Here is a 26,574-nt window from a genome sequence, read left to right as displayed (position 1 = left end):
AGAAATCACAAGGGAAATTAGAAAATACTTTTAGATGAATGGAGGCTAAAAACAGTGCACCAAAGCTTACGGGATGCAGCTAGAGCAAGTTTATAGCTTTAAACGCCTATATTAAAAAGGAAGAAAGATCTCAAATAAATAACCTAATGCTCTACCTTAAGATTCTAGAGAAAAAGAGTAAACTAAACCCAAAGCAAGAAGCAGTAAGGATGTTATAAATAGTAGATCTGAAATAAATGAAGTAGAGTATAGAAAACTGTAGAGGAAACAAAACCAAAAGTTGGTTCTCTGAAAAGATAAACAAAATTGACAAAACTTGCCCTAGGGTGACCAAGAAATAGTGTGAAGATTCAAATTACATCAGTAGTTACATCAGAAATGAAAGAATGTGGGCATTTCTGCTGAATTTACACTGAATTTATGGAAAAGGATTATAATGCTACAAATAGGTTATATGGCAACAAATTAGAACCCAGTTGAAATGGACAAATTCCTAAAAAGATATAACCAGCTCATACTGATTCCAGAAGAAATTGAAAATCTGAATGGGCCTATAATAAAAGATTGAATTAGTAGTAAAAAAATAAAAAAAACAAAAAACTTCCTATGAAGAAAAACCAAGGAGTAGTGAATTCACTAATGAATTCTGCAAAATAATTAAAGGAGAATTAACACCAATTCTTAAACTTTTCCAAAAAATAGAATATGAGAGAATATGTTCCATCTCATTCTATGAGGCCAGTATTATCCAGATACCAGACAAGACATCACAAGAAAAGACTATCACAAATATCTCTTATGAATATGAATAGAAAAAAATCTTCACCAAAATACTAGCAAACTGAATCCAGCAACAGATAAAAAGTATTAGATACCATAACCTAGTGGAATTTTCTTAGGAATGCAAGCTTGGTTCAACTTATAAAAATCAATCACTGGGATAAACCACATTATTAGAATAAAAGACAAAAAACACATGATCACCCTCTTAGGTACAGAAAAAAGCATTTGATAAAAGCCAGCACCTATTCATGATAAAAACATGGAACAAACTAGGAATGGAAGGGAATTTCCTCAATTTGATGAGGAATCTGCCCCAACGTGATGAGGGAATTTATGAAAAACCCAAAGCTTACATCATGCTTAATAGTGAAAGATTGTTTTTCACCTAAGATCAGGAACAAAGAAAAGGATGTCTGCTTTTGCCTCTTCTATTTAACTTTGTCATACAGGTTCTGGCCAGGGCAGTTAGTCAAGAAAAAAGAAAGAAAAGACATCCAAATTTGAAAGGAAGAAATTATTTTGGTCACAACTGACATATTATGTATAGAATATCCTATGGAATCTAGACACACACAAAAAACTATTAGAGCAAAAAAATGAGGTCAGCAGGGTTGCAGGGCACAAGATCATTCTGCAGAAATCAGTTGTATTTCTATACCATAACAATGAACAACCTGAAAGTGAAATTAGATTGATGTTCCATTTATAAGAGCATTAATAAGAGGGCTGGCTGGTAAGCTCAGTTGCTTGGAGTGTGGTGCTGATAACATCAAGGTCTAAGGTTTGATATCCATACCAGCCAGCTGCCAAAAAAAAGAAAAAGCGCCAACAAGAATAAAATACTTATGGATAAATTTTACAAGAGAGTTGCAAGACTTGTATACTGAAAACTACAAAACATCGTTGAAAAAACTTGGCAGCTAAGTAAATGGAAAGATGTCTTGTGTTCATGCATTGTAAGATTTCATGTAGTTAAGATGGCAACACACCCCAACTTGATCTACAGATTCAACACAAAATGATAGAAAATATTTGGAAATTGTATATCTAATAAACAACTGGTATCTAGAATATGTACAGAACTCTTATTACTCAATGATAAAAAGCATAATACAATTTAAAAAATGAACAAAGGATCTGAAAAGACATTTCTCCAAAGAGATGTGCAAATGGCCAATAAACACAGTAAAAGATGCTCAACATCATTTGTCATCAGGGAAAAGCAAATGGAAATCATAATGAGATACCATTTCACATATACTAGGATGGCTATAATTAAAAAAGACAGGTAATAAACTTTGGCAAATATGAGGAGAAATTGGAAGCCTCATACACTAATGGTGGGAATGCAAAGTGGTCCAGCCACTTTGTAAAACAGCCTGGCAGTTCCTCAAAAAGTTAAATATAGAGTAACATTTGACCCAGCAATTCCACTCAGCTATATACTCAAAAGGATTGAAAACAGATATCCAAACAGAAACCTGTAGACAGATGTTCTGTATACACTGAAAACTTGTAGATGTTTTTATCTACAAGTGAAAACTGAAACTTGTAGGTGGATGTTCTTGTACGTGCTGCAACATGGATGAACCTTGAAAGCATTATGCTGTGTAAAAGAAGTCAGACACGGAAGGCCATATATTGTATAATTCCGTTTGTATGAATTGTCCTGAATAGGCAAATCTATAGAGACAGAACTTAGAAAAACTTAGAAGCACTTAAAAAAGATAATTGAAAAATTCTGTTTGCTGGCATTGCATAGAAAATCAAGAGGAACCTTAGCAATCTGTGTTAGGCTTTAGATAAGGTTAAAAAAAGAGTTACCTTTAGAAAATCGATGTTCATATCTGCACCACATATGACTATAGGGTCTGAGTTTATACTATATGTTTGGTGCATGTCATAATCTGTTTTGTGTTGCCATAACAGACTACCAGAGACTAGGTAATCTATAAAGAAAAGAGGTTTATTTAGCTCACAATTCTGCAGGCTGGAAAGTTCAAGATTGGATGGCTGCATCTGGCAGCTTCTGGTGGGGGTCTCTTGCGATATCAAAATGTGGTGGAGAAATGGAAGGAAAATCAAGTGTGAAAAGGTCAAAACACAAGAGGCAACCTCACTTTATAACAACCCACTGTTGAGGGAAGTAATCCGTTCCAGTGAGAACTAATGCAATCTCGAAAGAAAGACATTAATCTAATTTAACAACCAAATTACTTCTTAAAGGCACTACCTCCCCAACCTGTTACATTGACAATTAAATTTCAACATGAGTTTTGTCTGTGACAAACCACATCTAAACCATAGCAGTGCATAATCTCAAACTAAGAAATTATTATCAAAATTAGACCAGGAACTAGTGTAAGCAATCACTAAATCAACCTCTTTTAAGAGTGTTTAATACTTCTTAGAAAGTAACCTCCACTGAAAATATACTTATAGGGCCGAGCCCATGGCGCACTCGGGAGAGTGCGGCGCTGGGAGCGCAGCAGCGCTCCCGCCGCGGGTTAGGATCCTATATAGGGATGACCGGTGCGCTCACAGCGCTCACTGGCTGAGCGTGGTGTGGCCGGTCTCAAAAAGGACTATATATATATATATATATATATATATATACATATATATATATATATATATATATATATATACATATACATATATATATACATACTTATAAACCATCCTAGGAAACCAAACCACCTTGGTAGGAAGTTGGTACACACAGTAAACAAGAATATCACTTTGAGATTTAGAAATAGTATTACAGTCTGGAAAATTATGATCAAAACAGTTAAAAGAAGGCAAAGAAAGCAGAATGAAAGGACAGAGATTAAATAAAACAAAGCTAGGTGTGATGGTGAGACACAAAACAGTCACTGATACAAAAGTACCCATATCTAAATGGCACTGCCACAGTTTGTTAGATCATATAGAAAGTACAGTGGCTATAGTAATGTTGAATGATTTCTTAAAACTCTATATAATAATGTATATTTTAATATCCTGAGCTCTTACATAGAACACTTTAATACCATAATTTTCTTGAATTATTTCTGACCAGCTGATTATCAAGTTAGCTAATGAAAGGATAGATAGTTTGTTGATAAATTCTTTTTTTTTTTTTTAAAGATGACCAGTAAGGGGATCTTAACCCTTGGCTTGGTGTTGTCAGCACCACGCTCACCCAGTGAGCTAACTGGCCATCCCTATATGGGATCCGAACCCATTGGCTTGGCGTTATCAGAACCACACTCACCCGAGTGAGCCACGGGCCGGCCCATTGATAACTTCTTAAAATTACAATTTGGATAGAGTGTGAGTATAGCTTACTGGGTGTTTTTTCCCCCTCAACTGGTCCCCCTCTACTGACTGGTAAACCAAGTGTAGATTAGTTTGATGCCTAAGTATCCTTTCTCCAAGCAGTGCCCATCAGGGAGGGTATTACTGGTATATGAGAATAGAGTATTTTTACTGAGGTATCTTTTGACAGAAAAATGGTGGTGAACTCAGTTATAATTGTCTGTTTTTGAAACATTGAACATTTGCAACTACTGACTTTTTGTATTAGGTAAATATTATGTATAGTGTTTTATTCACTCAGTTACTTTTTATTATTAGACATGAAAAATTATTTCAAATTAATTTTATTTTTATAAGCCTCCTATATCTATATATAGTATTATCTGATTTATAGTATTATAAGGTTCCTTCTCCTTTGTTTAATGTAGATGCCTATTCTCTGTATATAGAAATCCAGTTTAGGGAGTTACAGTGAGACTGAGATGTGTTCTGCAAATCTTTTTGAATTACCATTTAACTTTTTAAATGATCCTACCTTGAGAACTATTCATAGATTGTTCCCTTGTATCTCATTTCTAATTGCACAGTAAAATGCACTAATGGAACTCTAGTTTATGTGTTGCTTAATTTGCTTCTGTTATTAAATCATGCACTTTTGTTTTTTAAAGGCAAGCCTATTTAAATTTGAACATTATGCCCTAACTCTAGAGGTGATCTCTGAGTAAATGATACACAACTTTCTCAAAGCCTGGAAGCCCTGTATCCATTTATTGCTAATATTTGTGGTACTGAATGTAACCCCCATCTGCCTTTATTGCTCAAGTGACTTACTGTTTAAAAAGCACTAATCTGGGACTTTGGTCTTTACTTGGGTGTTCTCTCTTACTTTTCCCACTGGTAGCTGATTTCTGTCTCACTTTCCTAAGAAATGGTGGTGAGGTAACAGATTCTCCTGCTTTGTTTTCAGATTTATAAATATAGAAATGCTGCTGGGTTTTCCTGATATGTGGTGCTTTTCTTCATACTTTTGTCATTGACACACTTGTTGGAATTCTTACAAGTGTGGTTAATTGCAGGATTTGTGAAATAATTGGTTGATTTTCAATAAATTGTTTTGGGTGTATTTCTCTTTGGGTTCCATCAGTGTTCCTTACAGTGTTGCCAACTATATGCTAATTATATTTCAGACCTGATAAAAGTGAGTCTGTTTTTAAAAAATAACTCAATTATACAAATTGTTTTTGAAATTTACCTAGTATTTTAATTTAGAAATTTTAAAATGGTGTTAACTCATGATACTTTGGGTACTGAAAAGGCCATTTTGAATACCTGAAAATAACCTTTATTTTTTTCTATTTATTTAATTTCCTGAAGTTAATTGGAAAAATCACTCACATTTAACCTCTATTATTTAACACATTTTGTACATTCTTAAGATAGTTGGCAGCATTGTCCTTGATTCACTATTGGTTTGGGCTTATATAATGTCTTTTTCTTTTCTCCATTTTTTTGTTTTTCTTTTGCTTCCTAAGGACATGATGATACTGCGCCATGTGCAATTTTGAAAAGTATGGATAGTTTTAGCTTTCTCCAACACCCAGTCCACCAGAGGAGCTTAGAGATTCTGCAGAGATGCAAGGAAGAGAAGTACAGTAAGGCTGCAAATACTGATAAACTCTGTGTCATCACATATCCATTTGGAAATGGAAACCAGGAGCATTCTGCATGGGGGTGGGACTTAGATTGCACAGGCAACATGACCTCCATAATCCTCTGAGCAGTCTAAGCATATTTCCAATGAGAATTTTGTTCTTTGTCATGAACATGCTGATATATCTGTTCTTTTAAATTGGGTGACTGTCCTAGTTGCCTATTATCATTGAGTTGTTAATTATATTTGGTTACAATCACTGAATTGGTTTCTATTTGTCTTTCAAGTAGCCAAGTGTTGGGTAAAAATGAACAATGTTTTTTTTTTCTGCTCATTAAAAAAAAAAAGCTTTATTGAGGTCTAATTGAAATAAAGTGAACTGCATGCAAAGAGAACAATTTGGTAAGATTTGACGTATGTAGGCACCCTTGAAGTTATCACCACAATTGAGATAATGAACATATCCAGCTCTCCCAAAAGTTTCTTCACACCCCTTTCTAAATCTAGCTGATTTTTATATTTGCTTATGCTTGAGTTTCAACATCAGCAATGTTGCTTTTGTGTATCATTGGTAAATCCATTTATTTTGATTGCAGTTCTCTAATCAGACTTTCCTATGTCTGATTTAGAGTAAGCTACTACATTAATGTTTTGGCTTAAGGAATAGTATCATGGTGCATATTCTTTTTTGTTTGCCTTTTTTATGAAGTTGGTGTAAAAAGATGCCCTTGGTCTCCATTTCCTCCCTTGCTCTTTATTTGTTACTCTCATTCTCCATGAAAATTGGTTCTTTTGCCTGTTGTGAGATTACAGTTATTGGGCTAATGCTATTATAAGAATAAATGGATCCTTCAGAATACTCAAAGCCTAATTCAGGAACTTGGGTATAATGGACCTAAATTACTTCTATAATGTGTTCTGAGATTTTAACAAATTGCCAGAGATTTAGTTTGCTAACTTCAGTTTTCTGTGAAATTCCGTAAAATTTTAATATCCAATTGTCAGTGAAAGGAGAATATAAGTAGAATTCCTAAAAGCAAATGTTATGGGTTCTTTTTTTAGTTCCTCTTACTAAGACAGCAGAGTATCAGTATATGCAATGTATAAGAAAATGTGTAATGTATTTTGAGAAAGAATATTAAAACTTATTTTCTCATTTTAGAAAGAACAAAGGTAAGTATTTTACTTAAAAATAACATCCTTAAAAGTTATTCTTAATTAGTGCTATTGTTCCTAAGAGATATACAAGTCTTCATTGTGATTATTCATCTTCCTATTCTACATCTATTAATGCACAGGACATTATTTAAAACAGTCTACAGATATTTTGGGGGGAGCTTAAATTAATTATTTTTAACTCCTAAATAGTTGCAAGTAGTTTATTTGCTTTTTCATGACACACAGCCTGACAAACCCAGACCTGATCGTATTCCATCTTATCAGATATGGATTTGGAATAGGAAGGCATCAATTTTAGCATAGACTGCTTGAAGAAATTGTGTGTTCATATGCAGATTTCTACATTTGTGGACATTGGAACTTTTCCATTTTTTACATTATTTATGTAACTTATTTCATTTCCCACTATAGTTTTAGCAATAATTAAAATTTTGTAAAATATAAAATTATGAATTCAAGTTTGGGAAATTGTTCTTATAAAACCAGAAGGCTACCAGCTTTAGGTAATGGTGAACTGATGAATTAGTGAGGTGAATGAACCCTCCCACAGGTAACAATGATAAGACTTAGAAAAAAAAATTTTTTTTTCTTTTTTTGTGACCGGTAAGGGGATCGCAACCCTTGGTATGGTGTTGCCTGCACCGTGCTCATCCAGTGAGCTCACCGGCCATCCCTATATAGGATCCGAACCTGTGGTGGGAGCGCCGCTGCGCTCCCAGCGCTGCACTCGGGTCCCGAGTGAGCCTTGGGACCGGCCCAGAAAAAATTTTAAAATAACAGACTATTTGGCAGTACTGGAACAAGACCAAAAGGAGGTAGAAAGTAGAGAAGAGGTTATTCTTTAAAGTAAGTAAAGCAGTAGGTAAGAGTTGTGAGTTTGTGGCTTATTGCATCATGGGGGTGCCAACTTCCGTAGCTCCAGAGACAGAAAACCAAACCATACTGGCTGAAGGCATCAGAAAACTAACTTGAGGACTGTCAGATTAGCTGTACATTTAAGAGAAAAATCCATGAACTGAGAGAGTTGCTAAAGGCTAAACCCAGATTTAGCATATGATCTCTAACCACATCCCAGGCTGCTGTAAGTATGCAGGAAAGACCCTAGGAAACCTGCCCCCAAAGCAGTGGAAACCAAGTAGGAGATAATCCTTGAAGGACATAACTGTAATAGGTGAGATTTTCACATTTGCTGCTTTTTTGTCTGAAGCATTTCTACCTGTGTATAGCTTGTATGGGAGAAAGCTAAAGTCTTTTTGCCTTAGTTGGAGTCCCATAAGGAGAGGAGAGAGAATGGGGCAGAAAATAATTGAAGAAATAGTGGTAGAAAACTTCCCATGTTTGGCTTAAAAAAAAAATAAATAAAACAGCAACACACTGGCTTATAGATCCAAGAAGATCATTGATCTACAAGCAGAATAAATACAAAAGAAAGCCATACCTAGACACATTGTAGGCAAACTGTAAAGAGAAAATCATGAAAGCAGCCAGAAAAAAATATGGCACATGAAATACAGGGTAATAATGATATGATTAACACCTGACTTCTCAGTAGAAATAATGGAGGCCAAAAGGTATACAAAAATCATATTTAAAATGACACACACACACACACAAAAAAAACTCAACAAAAACCAAAAACAACTTTAAGCCAAAATTTTCATATTTGCAGTTTGGTTCCAGACAAGTTAAATGTCAGAAGAAAAATTAGCACTTTCTAGAGGAACATAACAACATCCATTTATATTTTCCACAATATCCAATTATCATTTAGCAAAAGTATCCTTCAAAAATGAAGGTGAAATAAAGATGTTTTCAGATAAACAGAATCTGAGAGAATTTGTCACCATAATTGTACTATATGACCAATGATAATGGAAATTCTTCAGGCTAAGGGGAAGTTACTCCATGATAGTAACTTGGATCTGTAGTAGGAGTTGGCAAATTTTTCTACCAAGGGCAGGATAGTAAATATTTTAGGCTGTGTGGGCAATATGGTTTTTGTTGAAACACTCAACTCTGCTGTGAGTGGAGCCATAAACAATATATCAAAAGTGTGGCTGTGTTTCAATAAAACTTTATTAAGGATACTGATATTTAAATTTCAGAAAATTTTCACATGTTACAAAAATGTTTTTCTTTTGTTTTTATCTTAGTCATTAAAAAATTTAAAAATCATTCTGAGTTCACAGCCAATACAAAAACAGGCAGTAGGTTTAATTTAGGCAATGGCCTCTAGTTTGCTTATCCATGAATTATTGGAAGAGTGAAGAAACCAGAAATAATAAATATGTTGAAAAATATAAATGACTGTACATATTTTTTTCTTTCCTTCTTAATTTCTTTTAAAAGATATATGGCTATTTAAAGTAAAAATTATGACATTATTTTGGTGGTTGAAAACATGTCCACAAATTCTTTGATACTCCTCCCTTCAAAAGGCATGTGCTGTACTTAGTGACTCACTTCTAACAAATGGGATGCGACAAGTGACAGTGTGTGACCTTCAAGATTAAGACATAAAAGGTATTGTGGCTCTTCCTCCTCCTTTTCATTTTTGGCGCTCCTACTGTATCTCTGCAGTGGCTCTTTTCTGAGGCTTGGCATTGAAGAAATTAGAAGAGTGGGGAGAAATTGGGATTATTGGGAGCATGAGCTGCAGCCCCATTCTGGAAATGTCAGGAGCCCTGGAAAGGAGAAGGAATCAGACAGCAGGAGGAAGAGAGAGCAGGGATAGAATAGAAGAATCTCACTTGAATTCAAGCCCATACTTCTGGCCTTCGGTCCAGTCTTGGGATGATTAAGAATATGATGTCCATCAACAAAATGAAGGATCAGTAATTGCTAGAGAAGGGCTGTAGGCTTACTCACTACCCTCACCTTGATGACAATGCTTACCATTATGTCCTGACCTCAGTCATCAGTATGGTCACACAAATGATTGAAAATCTAAAGTATACTATCTGATCAAAATGGAAGTAAAATTTTAATAACAGAATGATAGCTGGGAAACTCTCACATATTCAGAAAATAAACAAAATGCATTAACTCATGACTCAGAAAAATTCATGAGGGAAACTTGAAAGTATTTTGATCTGAATGGTAATGAAAACACAACATATTAGAACTTGAGGAATGCAGCTAAAGAAGTTTAGAAGAAAACTTATAGCTTTAAATTCTTATACAGTCAGTGGTGCATGAGGACAGGAATGTGTTCTGAGAAATGCATTGTTAGATGATTTTGTCATTCTGCAAACATGAGAAAGTGTACTTTCACAAACCTAGATGGTATAGCCTACTCCACACCTAGACTATATGGTATAGCCATTTTAATCTTATGGGACCACCGTTGTTTATATGATCCATCATTGACCAAAATGTCACTATGTAGTGCATGACTGTATTAGGAAAAGAGTAAGGAGGTCAAAATCAATGATTTAAGCTTTCACCTCAAGAAACGTAGGAAGAAAAGAGCTTATTAAGCCCAAAATAAGCAGAAGAAAGTAAATAAAGTTGAGAGCTAAATGAGTGAAATAGAGAGCAGACTAACAGTAGAAAATATCAATGAAACCAAAAGCTGGTTTTAGGGAAAGAGCAATGAAATTTATAAATCTTTGGCCCAGCATTGTCCAATGGAACTTTATGTGATTATGGAAATGTTCTCTAACTACGGTGTCTAATAGTGTAGTTACTAGCCACATATGGTTGTTAAGCACGTGTAATGTGGCTGGCACAACTGAAACTGAAGTTTTAACTTTATTTAATCAATTAAAATTTATATAGCTAGTGACTACTGTGTTGGACAGTGCAGTTCTAGCCATTTTGATCAAGAAAAATGAGAGAAGACATAAAACTATTATCTGGGATGAAAGAATCAATACAATTACATATGCTACAGACATTAGAAGTTTGAGGGAGAGACTATGAACATTTATGCCAATAAATTCAACTTAAATGAAATGGACAAATTATGTGATTGTCAATAATTACCAGAATTGACCCTAGAAAAAAATAGAAAATCTGAATAGTCCTATATATCTGTTAACAATATTGAATTTATAAGTAAAATCCTTCCCACACAAAGGCACAAAAAAATTCCAGCCCAGATAGCTTCAACAGTGAATTTTATTTTATTATTATTATTTTTGTGTGTGTGACTGGTAAGGGGATTGCAACCCTTGGCTTGGTGTCGTCCGCACTGCGCCCAGCCAGTGAGCGCACTGGCCATCCCTATATAGGATCCGAACCCGCGGCAGGAGCGCCACTGCGCTCCCAGCGCCGCACTCTCCCGAGTGAGCCACGGGGTTGGCCCTTATTTTATTTTTTAAAGGCCAAAAAAAAAAAAAAGTAGAAATAAATTTAATATCTAAATTTAATACATTAGTAATCACAATAAATGTACATGTACCAGATAATTCTCAGTTTTGAATTTTTATTTTATTTTTATTATTTTTTGGCTGCTGGCTGGTAAGGGGATTGGAACCCTTGCCCTTGGTGTTATCAGCACCATGCTCTAACCAACTGAGCTAACTGGCCAGCCCTTGGTTTTGTTTTTTATTTTTATTTCTATTTTATTTTTTATTAGCATATTCATTGTTACAAATCATACTTATTCTTTATGCTCCTTATCCAGTTTCTCCCCTTCTCCCTCCCCACTCTTATAACCACAGATTTGTTCTCTCCATCTCATAGATTAACTGTTCTTCTGTTTGTTACCTAGATGATCTGTCCAGTACTGAGACAGGTGTGATCAAGTCCTCCCCCATTATCGTAAATCAGATGCTGCTTCTATTACTCTGGAGTTTGCTTTGTGGAGAGAGAGGACCTCTTCTTTTTTGGGGGGTGTCTCCACTGGTGCCTCTCCTTGTGTCAGTGAAGTTGAGACTCTGGCATGGCATTTGCACAGTGGCTGTGACTGATGCTATGGAGACTAACTGCTTTTGCAGCAGCCATGGCACTTGCAGTGGCTGTGGAGGGCTACCCATGTGAAAATGGTGTTTTTGGTATGCTCTTTACCTGGTTGCAGCTGTGTTTGACTTCCCCCAGCTCCATGCCTGAGGACTGTGGTGGGGCCTGGGGCAATGGGAGCAGCTTGCTTAGCTGCAGCTGGGTTTGGCTTCCCCTGGCTCCATGCCTCATTCTAAGATGTTGTTGTGAAGCAATTGGGGGGAAAGAATGAGAAGGGAAAGGGGAGGAGAAATAGGGTGTAAAAAAGAGAAGGAGGGGGAGTGTGATCATGGCCTGTGGATCCCTCTCCTTCCGGCAGGGGAGACCAGTGGGCTTCCAGCATCAGCTGGGTCATCGCTGGGCTGGATGCAGATGTCGGGGGTGTTGGTGAAGCCCTTGGCCCTCCCACTGCCCCAGCTGGTGAGCCTGGGTTCTTCCTGAGGCAACTTGGTGGTTGTCGCTGAGCTGGTTTTGGATGTAGGGGGCGGGCTGTGTGTGGCTGAGGCCATTGGCATCCCACTGCCCTGGCTCAGGAGCCCAGGGCACTTCCTGTGGCGCCTTGGTGGTCATTGCTGGGCTGGTTGTGGATGTTGGAGGTTGTGGCTGAGTCCCTCAGCCCCCCTACCACCCCATCTTGGGATCCAGGGCACTTCCTGCAACAGCTCAATAGTCACTGGGCTGGTTGTTGGGGGGTGAGGGGGCGTGGCTGAGGCCCTCGGCCCTCCCTGCTCCCTGGCTTGGGAGCCAGAGGGCTTCCAGTCCTTCTAGGTTTTATAGTTGTTCTTTGCAGTGTTAGACCTTTGCTAGTTAATATGAGACTTTGTCTCTGATGTGTGGGTATTTGGTTTTTTTTCAGTGCTGTGTTGGATTATTCACTGTTCCCACCACTTAAACTGTGCACTGGAACTAATTTGTTGTCCTTTGCTTACTTCTAAAATGGAGGAACTTCCTGTGGGACCAGCATTTGAGCCCTGTGGTTGAGCTAAGCTAAATTGCTTCATTGATGCTGATTCCCTGAGGAAGGCTTTTTGTGCAGCTCAGGTTTTGATGGTTGACCTTGTATGCACTTCTACGTCTTGTGAGGTCTGGTACACCCAGGTTGCATGGAAACTCTGGTTTGGATCTGAGTCTTTTCAGCAAACTACACCACCTGCAGTTCTGTATTCCTGACTGGTCTTCACTGAGTAGTCCTGTGCTGATTGGAGGGCAGATCAGCTGTCCATGCTGTGCCCCAATGTTCCCCTGGTGGGCCCATTTCCCCCACGACCTGCACTCCAAACACTTCCCATGGGACGGGCCATGCATTGGTCCCTTGCAATGACTCAACAGCCTCTGAGTGGTTCCTTATTTCATTTTTTTTTTTTCCTTTTTGTCTTTTTTACTGACCAGTAACAGGATCGCAACCCTTGGTGTTGCACCCGTACCGGGGTCCGGCAACGGGATCGCAACCCTCGGTGTTGCGCCCGCACCGCGCTCAGCCAGTGAGCGGGAACCGGTCTCCACATGGGATCCGAACCCTCGGCGGGAGCGCCGCCATGCTCCCAAGCAGTGCACTCTCCAGTGCACCACCGGGTCGGCCCCCTTATTTCAGTTGTCTGTGGCTCCTTGCTCCTATGTGGGTCCACAGGAACCCTGCTAGTGGTCTTGCTGGCCTGGGGTCCAAGGCCCTCTTCTCCCCTGCCACCTCAAAGCAACTTCATAGGAAGGGCATAGCTGTAGCATTTGCCAGCTCTTGCTCCATGTGTTCACCAGTGCCAGCCTTGAAGCAGCTGGGGCTTGAAATGGTGGGAACAGTCCTTTCTTTCTCTCATTGTGGCTTCTCCTGCCTTCGTAAACTCTGTAGGTCTCTCCTCCTCTTCCCATGAGCTCTAGCAGTCCCAGATTGGCTGTCATTGCTTTTTAATAATTGTAAATTGGTTGATTTGTGGGAGAGAGTGATGCTGGAGACCATCTATTCCATCATCTTTTCTGATGCATGAGTTTCCTTTCTGTTCTGGAAAAGTAGTCATCCATCCTTTTCTTGAATGTCTCTAGTAAGGTCTGATTTCTTACTTAACTACAGGCTCTCACATCTGACACCAGTATGAGTTTGGGGGAGGGAGCACTGCACTGCTGGTTGAGTCTGGGGCCTGAAGGTCATGGTCAGGGCAGGTGCTGTGGCCACTGGATAAGAGGAGCTCCTCAAGTTTGAATTTTTAAAATTTTGCTATATGCCATTTATAAAAGACACATCATGGTGCTAGGGTCTCTGGGAGCTTGATCTAGTTCGAAAGAATTTATTTTATTGGCACTCATTTCATCAGTGTCAGCAATGATATAATGTCTAGGTGAGTAAGCATTGGACAAGCTCCCAAGCAGCCTCAGGATCTCAGTGGTATGCCCACCGGACGTAGCCACCACCACCAGACTGAGAGACTCCAGGGGCATAATGTCTTGGGAATGAAGCACTATCCATAGTTAGTTGCAGGACTAGGCAGACTGCCCCATCTTCTGCTGCTGCAGCCAAGGTAAGAACACAGCCCATGCAAAGAAACAGCACATGTGCACAGTCAACAGAGAATTTTATTTAAGAAACATTTAAGAAAGGATAATTTACCAGTTCTCCTCAACTGTTTCAGAAAATAGAGCAGCAGAGAACACTATCCAAATCATATCATAAGACCAGTATTATTATTCTGCTGCCCAAACCAGACAAAACCATTACAAGAAAACTACAGCCCAATATAACTTCTTGATGATAGGTATAAAAATTCTTAACAAAAATGAGAGCTAGCTGAGTTTAGCAATATATTAAGGGATAATATATGAAGATCAAGTGGAATTTATTCCAGGAATGAAAGGTTGGTTTGATAATCAAATCAATTAGCTCAGCATGTTAACCATCAAAATTGGAAAAACCATATGATCATCACAGTAGATGGGGAAAAGAGTTTGTCATAATTCCGTGCCTATTCCTATTTTAAAACTTCTGGCAGCCTGGGAATAGAGAGCAACTTCTTCAGCTTTATGAAGGATATGCATGAAAATCACACAGCAAACTTCATATTTAGTGGCGAAAGATTGAATATTTTCTCCCTAACATTGAGAAAAAGCTGGGGCATCTGCTTTTGCCACTCAGATTAAACATTCTAGTAAATGTTATACACAGTACGATAAGGCAAGAAAAAGAAATAAAAGGCACTTAGATCAGGAAGAAGAAGACAACGTGATCATCAATATAGAAAGTGTTAAGGAGTCTAAAAAATGCTCGTAGGACTAAAAACTGAATTTAACAGTCTCACAGGTTACCAGGTAAATATACAAAATTAAATTGAAGTATTTTAGCCGTGAACACTTGGAAAATGAAATTCCTAAATTTCATTTATACTACATCTGTGACTGCTAGCATCCTAGGTATAACCTTGTATATAGTTCTCACCCATGTTTTGTGTTAGTCTGTATGACAGAAGTGATGGTGTGTCACTTCTAAGGTTGAGTTAGAAAAGACTGCAATTTCTATCTTGAGACCTCTTCACTTGCTAGCTCTTTCTTGGACCACTGTCTTGGAGACAAGCAAGCTGCCATTTGTGAGCAGCCCTATTGAGAGTCCCAATGATGCCTTCAGCCAACAGGGCGGTGAGGAACTAAGGCTTATCACCAACTATGTGAGTGACCTTAGAAGCAGATCCTTCAGTTTCATTCTATTCCTAAAATAACTGCAGCCTTGGCTGGCAGCCTGAATACAGCTTTGTGAGAGACCCTGAGTCTCAATCACCTAGCTAAGCAGCTCCTGAATTTTTCAGGAGCTGTGAAATAACGGTTGTTTTAAAGTGCTGGGTTTTGGAGGAATTTAATATGCAGTGGGTAACTAATGCAACATATGCAGACATGAAATACCTAGGGATAAATTGAACAGATATGTGTAAGACTTGCATAAAACTAAGAGAAATTGGAGAATACAGTGAAGAGAGATACATGTTTTTATATGTGTTTTTGTATTTCTGAGATGTCAGTTCTCCTCTAAATGGATCTATAGATTGAATACAGTCCTGTTGAGTATCACAGCAGTGTTTTTGGTAGAAATTCACAAACTGATTCTTTTTTTTTTTTTTTTCCTTTTTATCTTTTTTACTGACTGGTAACGGGATCGCAACCCTCGGTGTCACGCCCACACCGGGGACCGGCAACAGGATCGCAACCCTCGGTGTTGTGCCCGCATCGCGCTCAACCAGTGAGCGGGAACGGGTCTCCACATGGGATCCGAACCCTCGGCGGGAGCGCCGCCGCACTCCCAGGTGGCGCACTCTCCAGTGCGCCACCGGGCCGGCCCACACAAACTGATTCTTAAATTTACATAGAAATGTAGAATTCCTTTAATGGCCAAAACAATTTTGAAAAAGAACAAAGCTGTAGAACTTACATTGTATGATTTCAAGACTAAAATAATAATGACATTTTCTCTTGGTGTATGGACCAAGAGGTCAGTGAGCCAGATAGAGTGTGCAGAAATATATCTGCAAATACGAGGGTACTTCAGAAAGTTCATGGAAAAATGGAATTGAAAGATAATACGAATCTTTCCATGAACTTTTTGAATATCCCTTGTACACAGTCAGTTGATTTCTACAAAGGTGCTGAGATAATTCATTGGGATTAATGATAGCTTTTTAAACAGATAGCACTAGAACAAATGGATATCCATATGTTACAAGAGAACTTCAACCCTTATATCATATATAAAAATTAACTTGAAATGAGTCATATAAGAATCAAAACTATAAGAATCAAGACCATTAAATTTGCAGAAGAAAAGCTGAGGAAAAATGTTTGCAATCGTGGGACAGGCAAAGATTTCTTAGATGGGACATAAAAGCATGAAATATAAAAGGGAAAATAATTGATAAATTGGATTCAGTAAATTGAAAAACTTCTGCCTTTCAAATGATATTATTAAAAGTAAAAAGCATAGCACAGCCTAGGAAATAGTGTTTGTGACAGTTTGTAATATTGATACTTGATAATGGACTTGAAACCAAAATATAAAAAGAACAACTGTGATAATAAGATAAACAGGTTAGTTAACTGGGCAGAATATTTGAACATTTTACAAAAGATGAACTATATGTGGTTTATAGGCTCATGAAAGATGTTTAACTTCATTAGTCATTAGGGAAATGTGTCGTGATTATAGTCACAATGAGATCACATTAACACCCTCTATAAAAGCTAACGTGTAAAAAGTTGACAATACTAACTGATGATAAGGCTGTGGAACAACTAAACTTATACACTATTGGCAATGTAAAATGATTCAGTTGTTTTGGAAAAGAATTTGTGAGTTTTTATAAAGATAAGCATATCTTTACATATATTCCATGAATTCCAATACCAAGTATTCGCCTGAGAGAAAAGAAAATATGTTCACACAAAGACTTTTATAGATTAATCTCTCAAATATTATGCTGAGTGAAGCATTACATAAGAGGGCATACTGTTTTATTCCACTTATATCAAATTCTAGATAGTGCAAACCAATCTATATGGACAGCAGATTAGTGGTTTCCTTGAACCAGGAGTATATGTGGGGCATTGTCCAAGAAAGGGTATGAGGGAACTTTTATGGATGTTGGAAATGTTTTGTATCTTCTTTTGGTGGTGGTTATGTGGTAAATGCATTTGTCAAAATTTACCAACTGTATATTTTAAAGGCATATGTTTTACCATATGAAAATTATACCCCTCAAAAAATGTTAATTATGTCATGAAGCCTGATATGTCACAAATAAATATCTACAAGAAATTATTTTTTATGAAATTAAGGATATCCAAAATAGAAAATGGTATATGATCAGAATTCCTGTTTAGAAGTGGTAGACAGAAAAAAATGCAGGAGATGCCAGCATACATTTTGGTGAAAATTGCAGGGAAGGTGTAGGGAGCTATATTTCTTTTGAATTAGTAGAATATGGATATTTATCATGTGTATGATATCAGTATGGGTAAATAGACTTAATGTGTGCCTTCAGGACAGCAACAATAACAACAAAATTTAAGAGTTTTTATCTTTTAAAGTAGTATAAAGAACTTTTATCAAATGAAAACCAAGAAGGGAAAAATGAGCTTAAAGAGCAAAATAAATGGAAAACATAAAAGAAAATGCCACAAACAAATACTACTATGAAGGGTCTTCAAAAAGTTCATGGAGAGATATTATCTTTCAATTCCATTTTCCATGAACTTTTTGAAGTACCCTCATATTTAAAATAATACAAATGGCTTAATTAAGTTCACCAGTTAAACTCTCAAAATGAATTTTTCAAGAGTTTAATTAAATGATGTCTACAGGATTCTTGCTTAAAGGGGTAAAAGGATGGACAGAGATATATAACAGGCAAATATGAACGATAGCAATAAATAAAGCTAGATAGTAATCTGATAGATCTGATAGATCTTCACTGATAGAATTTATAAAAAGATTTAGTTGAGAATGAGAGAAGCTGAACCTAATAGAAAGTTTTGTGATTTAATAAGGAAATTGGTAAATATGTGTACAATCACAAATAAGCAAGCAATTACTTTGTAAAACAATAATAGTAATGCCTAATTTGCTTGATTAATGGGGAGAAGACAAGGTGAATGTAAGTACTGGGTAAGAATAACATCTATAGTGAGAAGAAGATGACTACAATTAAAGCATTTGAAGGTTTTATTCTTTAGGAAAAGAGAGGAGTAATTAATTTAGTTTAGAATTCATGATTATGTTAAAAATTTAAATGTAAACAAAGAGGAGAGTGTATACAACTGCCAAAACAAAAGAAAGAAATCATGGTATAAGGAAAACAATTCAATAGAAGGTTGAGCAGGGCTGGCCCGGTGGCGCACTTGGTAGAGTGCCGCGCTTGGGAGTGCATGGGAGTGTAGTGGCGCTCCCGCCGAGGGTTCGGATCCCATATAGAGACCGGTCCGCTCACTGGTTGAGCGCGGTGCGGGCGTGACACCGAGGGTTGCGATCCTGTTGCCGGTCGCGGTATGGGCGCGACACTGAGGGTTGCAATCCCGTTACCGGTCACGAAAAAAGACAAAAAGGAAAAAAAAAAAAAAAGAAGGTTCAGCAAAAGCATACAATAATTAGGATAAATACAAAGCATAAAAGAAGATGGCAGCAAATATTGCAGATATATCAGTAATATTAATAAATTAAAATAGACTAAACTGGACAGCTAAAAAGCAGATGATGAAATTAAGAAAGATTGAAATTCATTTGCAGAATGCTTGCAAGAGATAAACCTAAAATATATGAACACAAAGAAATTAAAAATAAAAATATTGGGAAAAATATTAGAAAATTTATTCTTGCTCTCTTGTACATTTTCCTACCTTTTTAATGTAACCACTGCTAAGATTTTTTACTATAAATTAGTTCTGCTTTCTCTAAAAGTTTTACACAAATGAGGTCATATAGTATGTCTGTCTTTTTTTGTGTTCTCATTCTGTTATGCAATATAATGATGTACATATTCATCCTTGTTCCATCTACCAGTAATTTATTACTTAGTTGTATTCCATTGTATATGTATATGCAATTGTATATACAACATTGTGCTTATCATGGACTTTTTGAGGGATTTAAGGGTTGTGTACTGTTAGAGCTATTATTATAAGGAACCCTGCTGTAAACATTCTTGTTCAGGTCATCTTGTAGATATATCATTTTATTCTGTGGATAAATACTTATGAGTGGGGTTATTGTTTCATAACGTAGAACATATGTTTAACATCATTAGGAACTACTAAACTTTTGGTACTTTAAAAATGTTGTTCAATTTTCTTTTGGCCTTCATTATTTGTGATGATAAACTCAGATGTAATCCTATTATTATTTCCTCATAGATATAATGTATCTTTTCCTCTTCTGGCTGCTTAAAATTTTTTCTCTTAATTTTTGGTTTTCAGAAATTTGATTCTGATATCCCTAGATAGGATTTATACTTATAAATATCTTGTTTGGGATTTGCTGCATCTTTTGGATCTGTGCTTCATTGTTTTTCATCAAATTTAGGAAATTTGGGGGCAATACTTTTTGAAAAATTTTTTCTTCTACAATTTCTCCTTTCCTTCTGTATGAGTCCGTTTTATGTTGCTATTACAGAATACCTGAGACTGGGAATTTATAAAGAACAGAGGTTTATTTGGCTTACAATTCTGAGACAGCTGCGTCTGGCATGAGCCTCAGGCTGCTTCTACTCGTGGTGAAAAAGCAGCAGGGAGCCGGCAGGTACAAGCAGATCACATGGCAAGAGGAAGCAAGAGAGAGAGTGGGGAGGTGCCAGTGCCTTTTAAACAACCTGCTCTCATGGGAATGAATAGAGTGAGAACTCACTCATTAATCTCCCCCCCAACCCCTGGAGAGCATTAATCCATTCATGAGGGATCCACCCCCATGATTCAATCAGTTTCCAACACTGCCAATTGGAGATCAAATTTCCACATGAGTTTTGGAGGGGACAACACATCCAAACTCCATCTCCTTCTGAGATTTCATTTACATTTTCTTAGAATATTTGATATCATCCCACAGATTGCTCAGACTGTCCATTTTTCTTCTGTTTTTGTTCTTTCTGTTTTCACACTGGATAATTTTTATTTATCTGATTTCAAATTCATTGTGCCATTTCCTATCTCCTCTTAAACCCATGGACTAAATATTTTATTTTAGAAATTTTTATTTTTCAGATCCAGAATATTCATTTGGTTCCTTCTTACAGTTTCCATTTCTCTCCTGAGATTTATTATCTGTTAATTCATGAAGACCATTTTCTCCTTTAAGTCTTTGGACATAATTATGAAAGCAGTTTTAAAGTCCTCTTTTAATAATTCCAACAGGTGGGAGATCTTGGGATCTGATGCTTTTGGAATGGGATCAAGGAGGGAGGGGTACAGGTTTTCATTTTTAATATGAGTCATCCATCACAGATGTTTAGTACAGGTTGAGGATCCCTAATCTGAAAATCTGAAATTTGAAACTTTTTGAGCACTGACCTGACACTCAATAGAAATGTTCATTGGAGCATTTCAAATTTCGGACTTTTGGATTAGGGTTGCTCAGCCAGTAAGTATAATGCAAATATTCCAGAATTTGAAATAATCTCAAACACTTCTGGTCCCAAGCACTTTGGGTAAGAGATACTCAGCCTGTACACTATTCCTTATCTCTCTTTTATGTTTAAAATATTTAGTAATTAATGTAAAAAATCATTATGTAGAGGGAAATAAGGAAGTCAAATAATATTCAAAAAAGAGCTACCCTATTGTGTTTTTGGAGGATATTCCAAAAAAGAGAAGAAAATTCTCTGTGAGCACTTCACAGTGTAAAAGAATTTAAGACTGAATCCAATAAAGCAGTAGCACAAATTTAAGACTATAAAGTGTCAGAATGATATTGAAAATAGATTTTTGAGCTAATAAAACAAGGAGAGACATAAAATGACATCATATATGAGCCCAAGGAATAGAGGAAATGTAGCTGAAAATAGAATTACTGATGTTGAAGAAAGGCATGGGATGATTATGTTTCAATATGCAGAAGAAAAGAATGTATATGGAAGATATAAAATAATAATCTGTCATAGGGATAATTGGTGCCCATGGAGTAGGAATTGAACAATAGAAGAAAAAATGCATTCTAATATATTTGGAAAATGAACCTCTTCACAGAGCTGTTTTGTTAATAACAGGGCATATTTTTTTCCCAGTACCAGTTTTTGTTTGGATATATATCTTCAGTTCACTTGGGTATATATACTAAGGAATGGAATTGCTGAATCTTATGGTAACTCTGTTTGATTTCTTGATGAACTGCTAGACTGTTGTATTACTCCGTTTTGTGTTGCTATAACAGAACTACCTGAGACTGGGTAATTTATAAAGGAAAGAGGTTTATTTGGCTTACAGTTCTGGGACAGCTGCATCTGGCACGGGCCTCATGCTGCTTCTACTCATGGCGGAAAATAGCAGGCTGCCAGTGGGGATGAGCAGATCACATGGCGAGAGAGGAAGCAAGAGAGAGAGAGAGAGAGGAGGTGCCAGGGTCCTATAAACAACAAGCTCTCGCAGGAACTAATAGAGCGAGAACTCACTCATTACTCCCCCCTGCCCCAGGGAGAGCATTAATCCATTCATGAGGGATCCTTCCCCATGACTCAATCAGTTTCCATCACTGCCACGTTGGAGATCAAATTTCCACAAGAGTTTTGGAGGGGTCAACACATCCAAACTCCATCAACTGTTTTCCAAAGTGACTGCATCATTTCATTTTCAGCAGTGTATGAAGGTTCTGATTTCTCCAGGTCCTTGACAATTCTTACTATTTCTCTTTTTGATTCTAGCCATCCTAGTGGGTCTGAACTGTGGTATCTCATTGTAGTTTTAGTTTGCAGCTCTCTGATGACTAATCATGCTGAGCATCTTTTCATGTGCTTATTAGCCATTTGTATGTCTTCTATGGAGAAATATATATTCAAATTCTCTGTGCATTTTTAAATTGGGTTATTGTCTTTTTATTATTGGTTTTTAAGAGTCTTTTTATATTCTAGATACTAATTCCTTATCAGAATTGCAGATAATTTCTACCATTCTGTGAGTTATGTTTTCACTTTCTTAGTGTAGTAGTATCCTTTAAAACACAGAAAGTTTTAATTTTGATTATGTCCAGTTTATCTATTTTTTTTCTTTGGTTGCTTGTGCTTTTAGTGTTATTTCTAACTAACCATTGCCTAATGCAATGTCTGGAAATTTACTCTTACTTTTTCAAAGAATTTTATAGTGTTAGCACTTACATTTAGGTCTTTGATCCAACTTCATTCTTTTTGCATGTGGATGTATAGTTTTCTTAGTACTATTTGTTGAAATGATTCCTTTCCCACTGAATTATCTTGGCATCCTTGTCAAAAATCAATTGATCATAAATGTAAGAGTTTATTTCTGTACTCTCAGTTCTATTCCGTTGATCTGTTTGTCTGTCTTTATGCAAGTACCTTATTGTGTTGATACTGTATCTTTGTAGTGCATTTTGAATTTGGGAAGTGTGAGTTTTCCAACTTTGTTTTTCTTTGCAAGATCATTTTGGCTATTCTGGGACCCTTGTATTTTCATATTAATGTTAGGATCAGCTTGTTCATTTCTGCAAAAATAGGTAGCTGGGATTTTAATAGAGATTGCATTGATCTGTGGATCACTTTGGGGACATTGCCATCTTAACAATATTATGTTTTCCAATTCATGAGCATTGATGGCATTCCGTTTTTTTGTTGTCTTTAATTCCTTTTACTGATGTTATATAGTTTTCAGTGTACATAACTGGTACTTTCTTGTTAAATTTATTCCTATTAGTTGATGCTATTATTAATGGAACTGTTTTCTTAATTTTCAGATTACTTATTACTGTCGTATAGAAATAAAATTGATTTTTGTGTATTGATATTGTTTCCTATAATTTTGCTGAACTCGTTTAACAGTCCTAATAGATTTTTGTGGATTCACAACTTTCTCCATATAATATTATGTCATCTCAAATAAAGATACTTTTACTTCTTTGTTCCCACAGTATATTACCTGTAGTAAATGTTTATGTGTATATTATGAAAATGGATAGCCTTATGCTTACAGAGCTTAATTATTTATCATATAACTTGCAGTAAATTGCATTTTTAAAAAATATTAGTAACACTTAAGGAAGCAATTTGTCTTCTTTGATTCTCAGTGTCTTTATTTGTAAGATTAATTGATATCTGAAACCTATAGTTCATGTCAGTAATATATTTATTTATGGCTGAAAAATTATGGAAAGGAGTCACATTAGAACTTTTTTGAATATCAAAGTAAAAACATAACTTGTACACTTCTAGGCTGTCAGCCCAGGTACACTTGTATTTCCTAATGTTAATGTTTAAAGGAAGAAAAAATAAAGGTTCTTTATTAAATTCCCAAATTGGGTTTATTGTTTACCAAGTTAGATTTATAATTGGCCATTATGGGACTTGGTTCATATTACTATGTAGACTTTTATGATATATTTAGCAAACATTTGTTATTGAAATACATTCATTTAATTTGTCTTTAGAGAAATTGTTTCATTGTTTAGTTTTTCTTAACACCGATTTGGAAATTTTTCCTTTTTTTTTTTAGGCATAACCCGGAAAAATCCCAGAACACCTCTCTCTGATCTCCAGGGCCTGAATACTCTAAATGAAAAAAACCAGCAGTAAGTGTGTTTGGTTTATGTTTTCAAGGAAATATAAAAGAAATCACTTGCATTCTTATTAATATTTTTGTAACTTTAAAAGTATGAACAAAGTCAGGGTTGGTTTGTTTTTTAATTCCTAAAGCCTTTATAAATAATATATAATAGGTTACAGCTAACAAAACTTATATATGATTGTTTCTAGTGAAATGGCTGTACAATTTTTAAAAAATGTTTCCTCAGATTAATTTAAAATGAGTTCATATGTTTTAGTTTCCTAGACCCTTCTTGCATTTTATGTCTTTTGCAAAATTTAATAGTTATTCTGCTTCTTTCTGTGGATAAATTTTATTGGTAAGTAATAATGAAGTAGTGTGGTTTACATCAAATCATCCAATACCTTTTCTATGTGAGTGTGATTACCAAAACTTACCATTTGCCATTTTCAATGAAGAATTTTTGAATATAATCTGAAATTAATAAATGTAAATAATTTTCTTAGTTTACAAATAAATTTTCTTTGTTCTTTATGCATGCCATTAAATAAAGATTATAATGTATATGAGCAAAAGAACATTGTTTTGTTTTGGCTATTATAGCTTTGTAGTATAGTCTAAAGTCAGGTAGTGTTATGCCTCCAGCTTTATTTTTTTTGCTCAGGTTGCTTTGGCTATGCATGGTCTTTTGTTATTCCATATAAATGTCTTTATAGTTTTTTCCATTTCTGAGGAAAATGTCATTGGAATTTTGATGGGGATTGCATTAAATCTGTAGATCACTTTGGGTAATATGGACATTTTCACAATGTTAATTCTTCCAATCCAAGAGCATGGGATATCTATCCATCATCTTCTGTCCTCTTTAATTTCTTTCAACAGTGGTTTGTAGTTCCTTTGTAGAGATATTTGACATCCTTACTTAACTTTATTCCTAAATATTTTATTTTTTGGTGACTATTGTAAATGGGCTACCTTTCTGGATTTCTTTTTCCGCATGTTCACTGTTGGAGTATAGAGATGCTACTGATTTTTGTGTGTTGATTTTGTATCCTGTAACTTTGCTGAAATCATTTATCAACTCTAAGAGTTTTTTTTGTAGGGGCCTTAGGCTGTTAGTATATAGGATCATATCCACAAACAGGGACAGTTTGACTTCATCTTTTCCAATCTGTATGCCCTTTATTTCCTTCTCTTCTCTGATTGCTCTGGCTAGTACTTCCAACACTATGTTGAATAGGAGTGGTGAGAGTGGGCCTCCTTGTCTAGTTCCTGTTCTTAAGGGATAAGCTTTCAGCTTTTCCCTATTCAGGATGATATTGGCAGTGGGCTTATCGTATATGGCTCTAATTGTGTTGAGATACTTTCCATCTATACCTAATTTGTAGAGAGTCTTTATCATGAATGAGTGTTGAATTTTGGGTTTTTTTTTTTTTTTTCCTTTTTTGTCTTTTTTACTGACCGGTAATGGGATCGCAACCCTTGGTGTCACGCCTGTACTGGGGACCGGCAATGGGATCACAACCCTCGGTGTTGTGCCCGCACCACGCTCAACCAGTGAGTGGGAACCGGTCTCCACACGGGATCTGAACCCTCGGCGGGAGTGCCTCCGCGCTCCCAAGCGGCGCACTCTCCAGTGTGCCACCGGGCCGGCCCTGAGTGTTGAATTTTGTCAAATGCTTTTTCATTGTCTATAGAGATGATCATATGGTTTTTGTCTTTGCTTTTATTGATGTGGTGTATCACATTTATTGATTTGCGTATGTTGAACCAACCTTGCATCCCTGTGATGAATCCCACTTTATCATAGTGTATAATTTTGTGTATGTGTTGCTGTATTCTGTTAGCTAGTATTTTACTGAGAATTTTTGTGTCTATATTCATCCAGGATATTGGCCTGTAGTTTTCTATTTCTGATGTATCTTTGTGTGGTTTTGGTATCAGGGTGATGTTTGGCTCATAGAATTGAGTTAGGGAGAATGGCCTCTGGGAATAGTTTGTAGAGAACTGATATCAATTCCTCTTTGAAGCCTTGGTAGAACTCAGAAGTGAACCTGTCCAGTCCTGGACTTTTCTTTGTTAGGAGCCTTCTGCTAACAGCTTCAATCTCTTTTCTTCTTACTGGTCTGTTCAGATTTTCTATATCTTCTTGGCTCAGTTTTCATTGTTTGTATGCATCCAGAGATTTATCCATTTCCTCCAGATTTTCAAATGTGTTGGCATATGGTTGTTGATAGTAGTCTGTAATGATTCCTTGTATTTCTGAGGTATCAATTGTTTTTTTTTTTTAATTTTTCTTAATTTTATTTTGTCTATATACAATGAGGTTGATTATTGTGGCCCATTACCGAACCCGCCCTCCCTCCTCCCTCTCCCCCCTCCCACCCAACAATGTCCTTTCTGTGTGCTTGTCGTATCAACTTCAAGGAATTGTAATTGTTGTGTCTTCTCCCCCCACCCCGGTTTTGTGTGTGTGTGTGTGTGTGTGTGTGTGTGTGTGTGTT

General features: G+C 36.5%; 1 protein-coding gene across 1 annotated transcript in view; it reads left to right on the top strand.

Annotated features, from left to right (window-relative positions):
• MYO9A (myosin IXA) overlaps window positions 1-26,574 on the top strand; it is a 331,403-nt gene that overhangs the window by 161,226 nt on the left and 143,603 nt on the right. The window contains exons 15-16 of the mRNA XM_008571047.1: window positions 5,616-5,735; window positions 24,020-24,095. Of these exons, the coding sequence (XP_008569269.1) occupies window positions 5,616-5,735; window positions 24,020-24,095 (196 nt within the window). The remainder of the gene's footprint in view (window positions 1-5,615; window positions 5,736-24,019; window positions 24,096-26,574) is intronic.

The sequence above is a fragment of the Galeopterus variegatus genome, unplaced genomic scaffold (assembly GCF_000696425.1).
Source record: "Galeopterus variegatus unplaced genomic scaffold, G_variegatus-3.0.2 Scaffold657, whole genome shotgun sequence".
Taxonomy (NCBI): Eukaryota; Metazoa; Chordata; class Mammalia; order Dermoptera; family Cynocephalidae; genus Galeopterus; species Galeopterus variegatus.
This window is presented reverse-complemented; position numbering and strand designations above follow the sequence as displayed.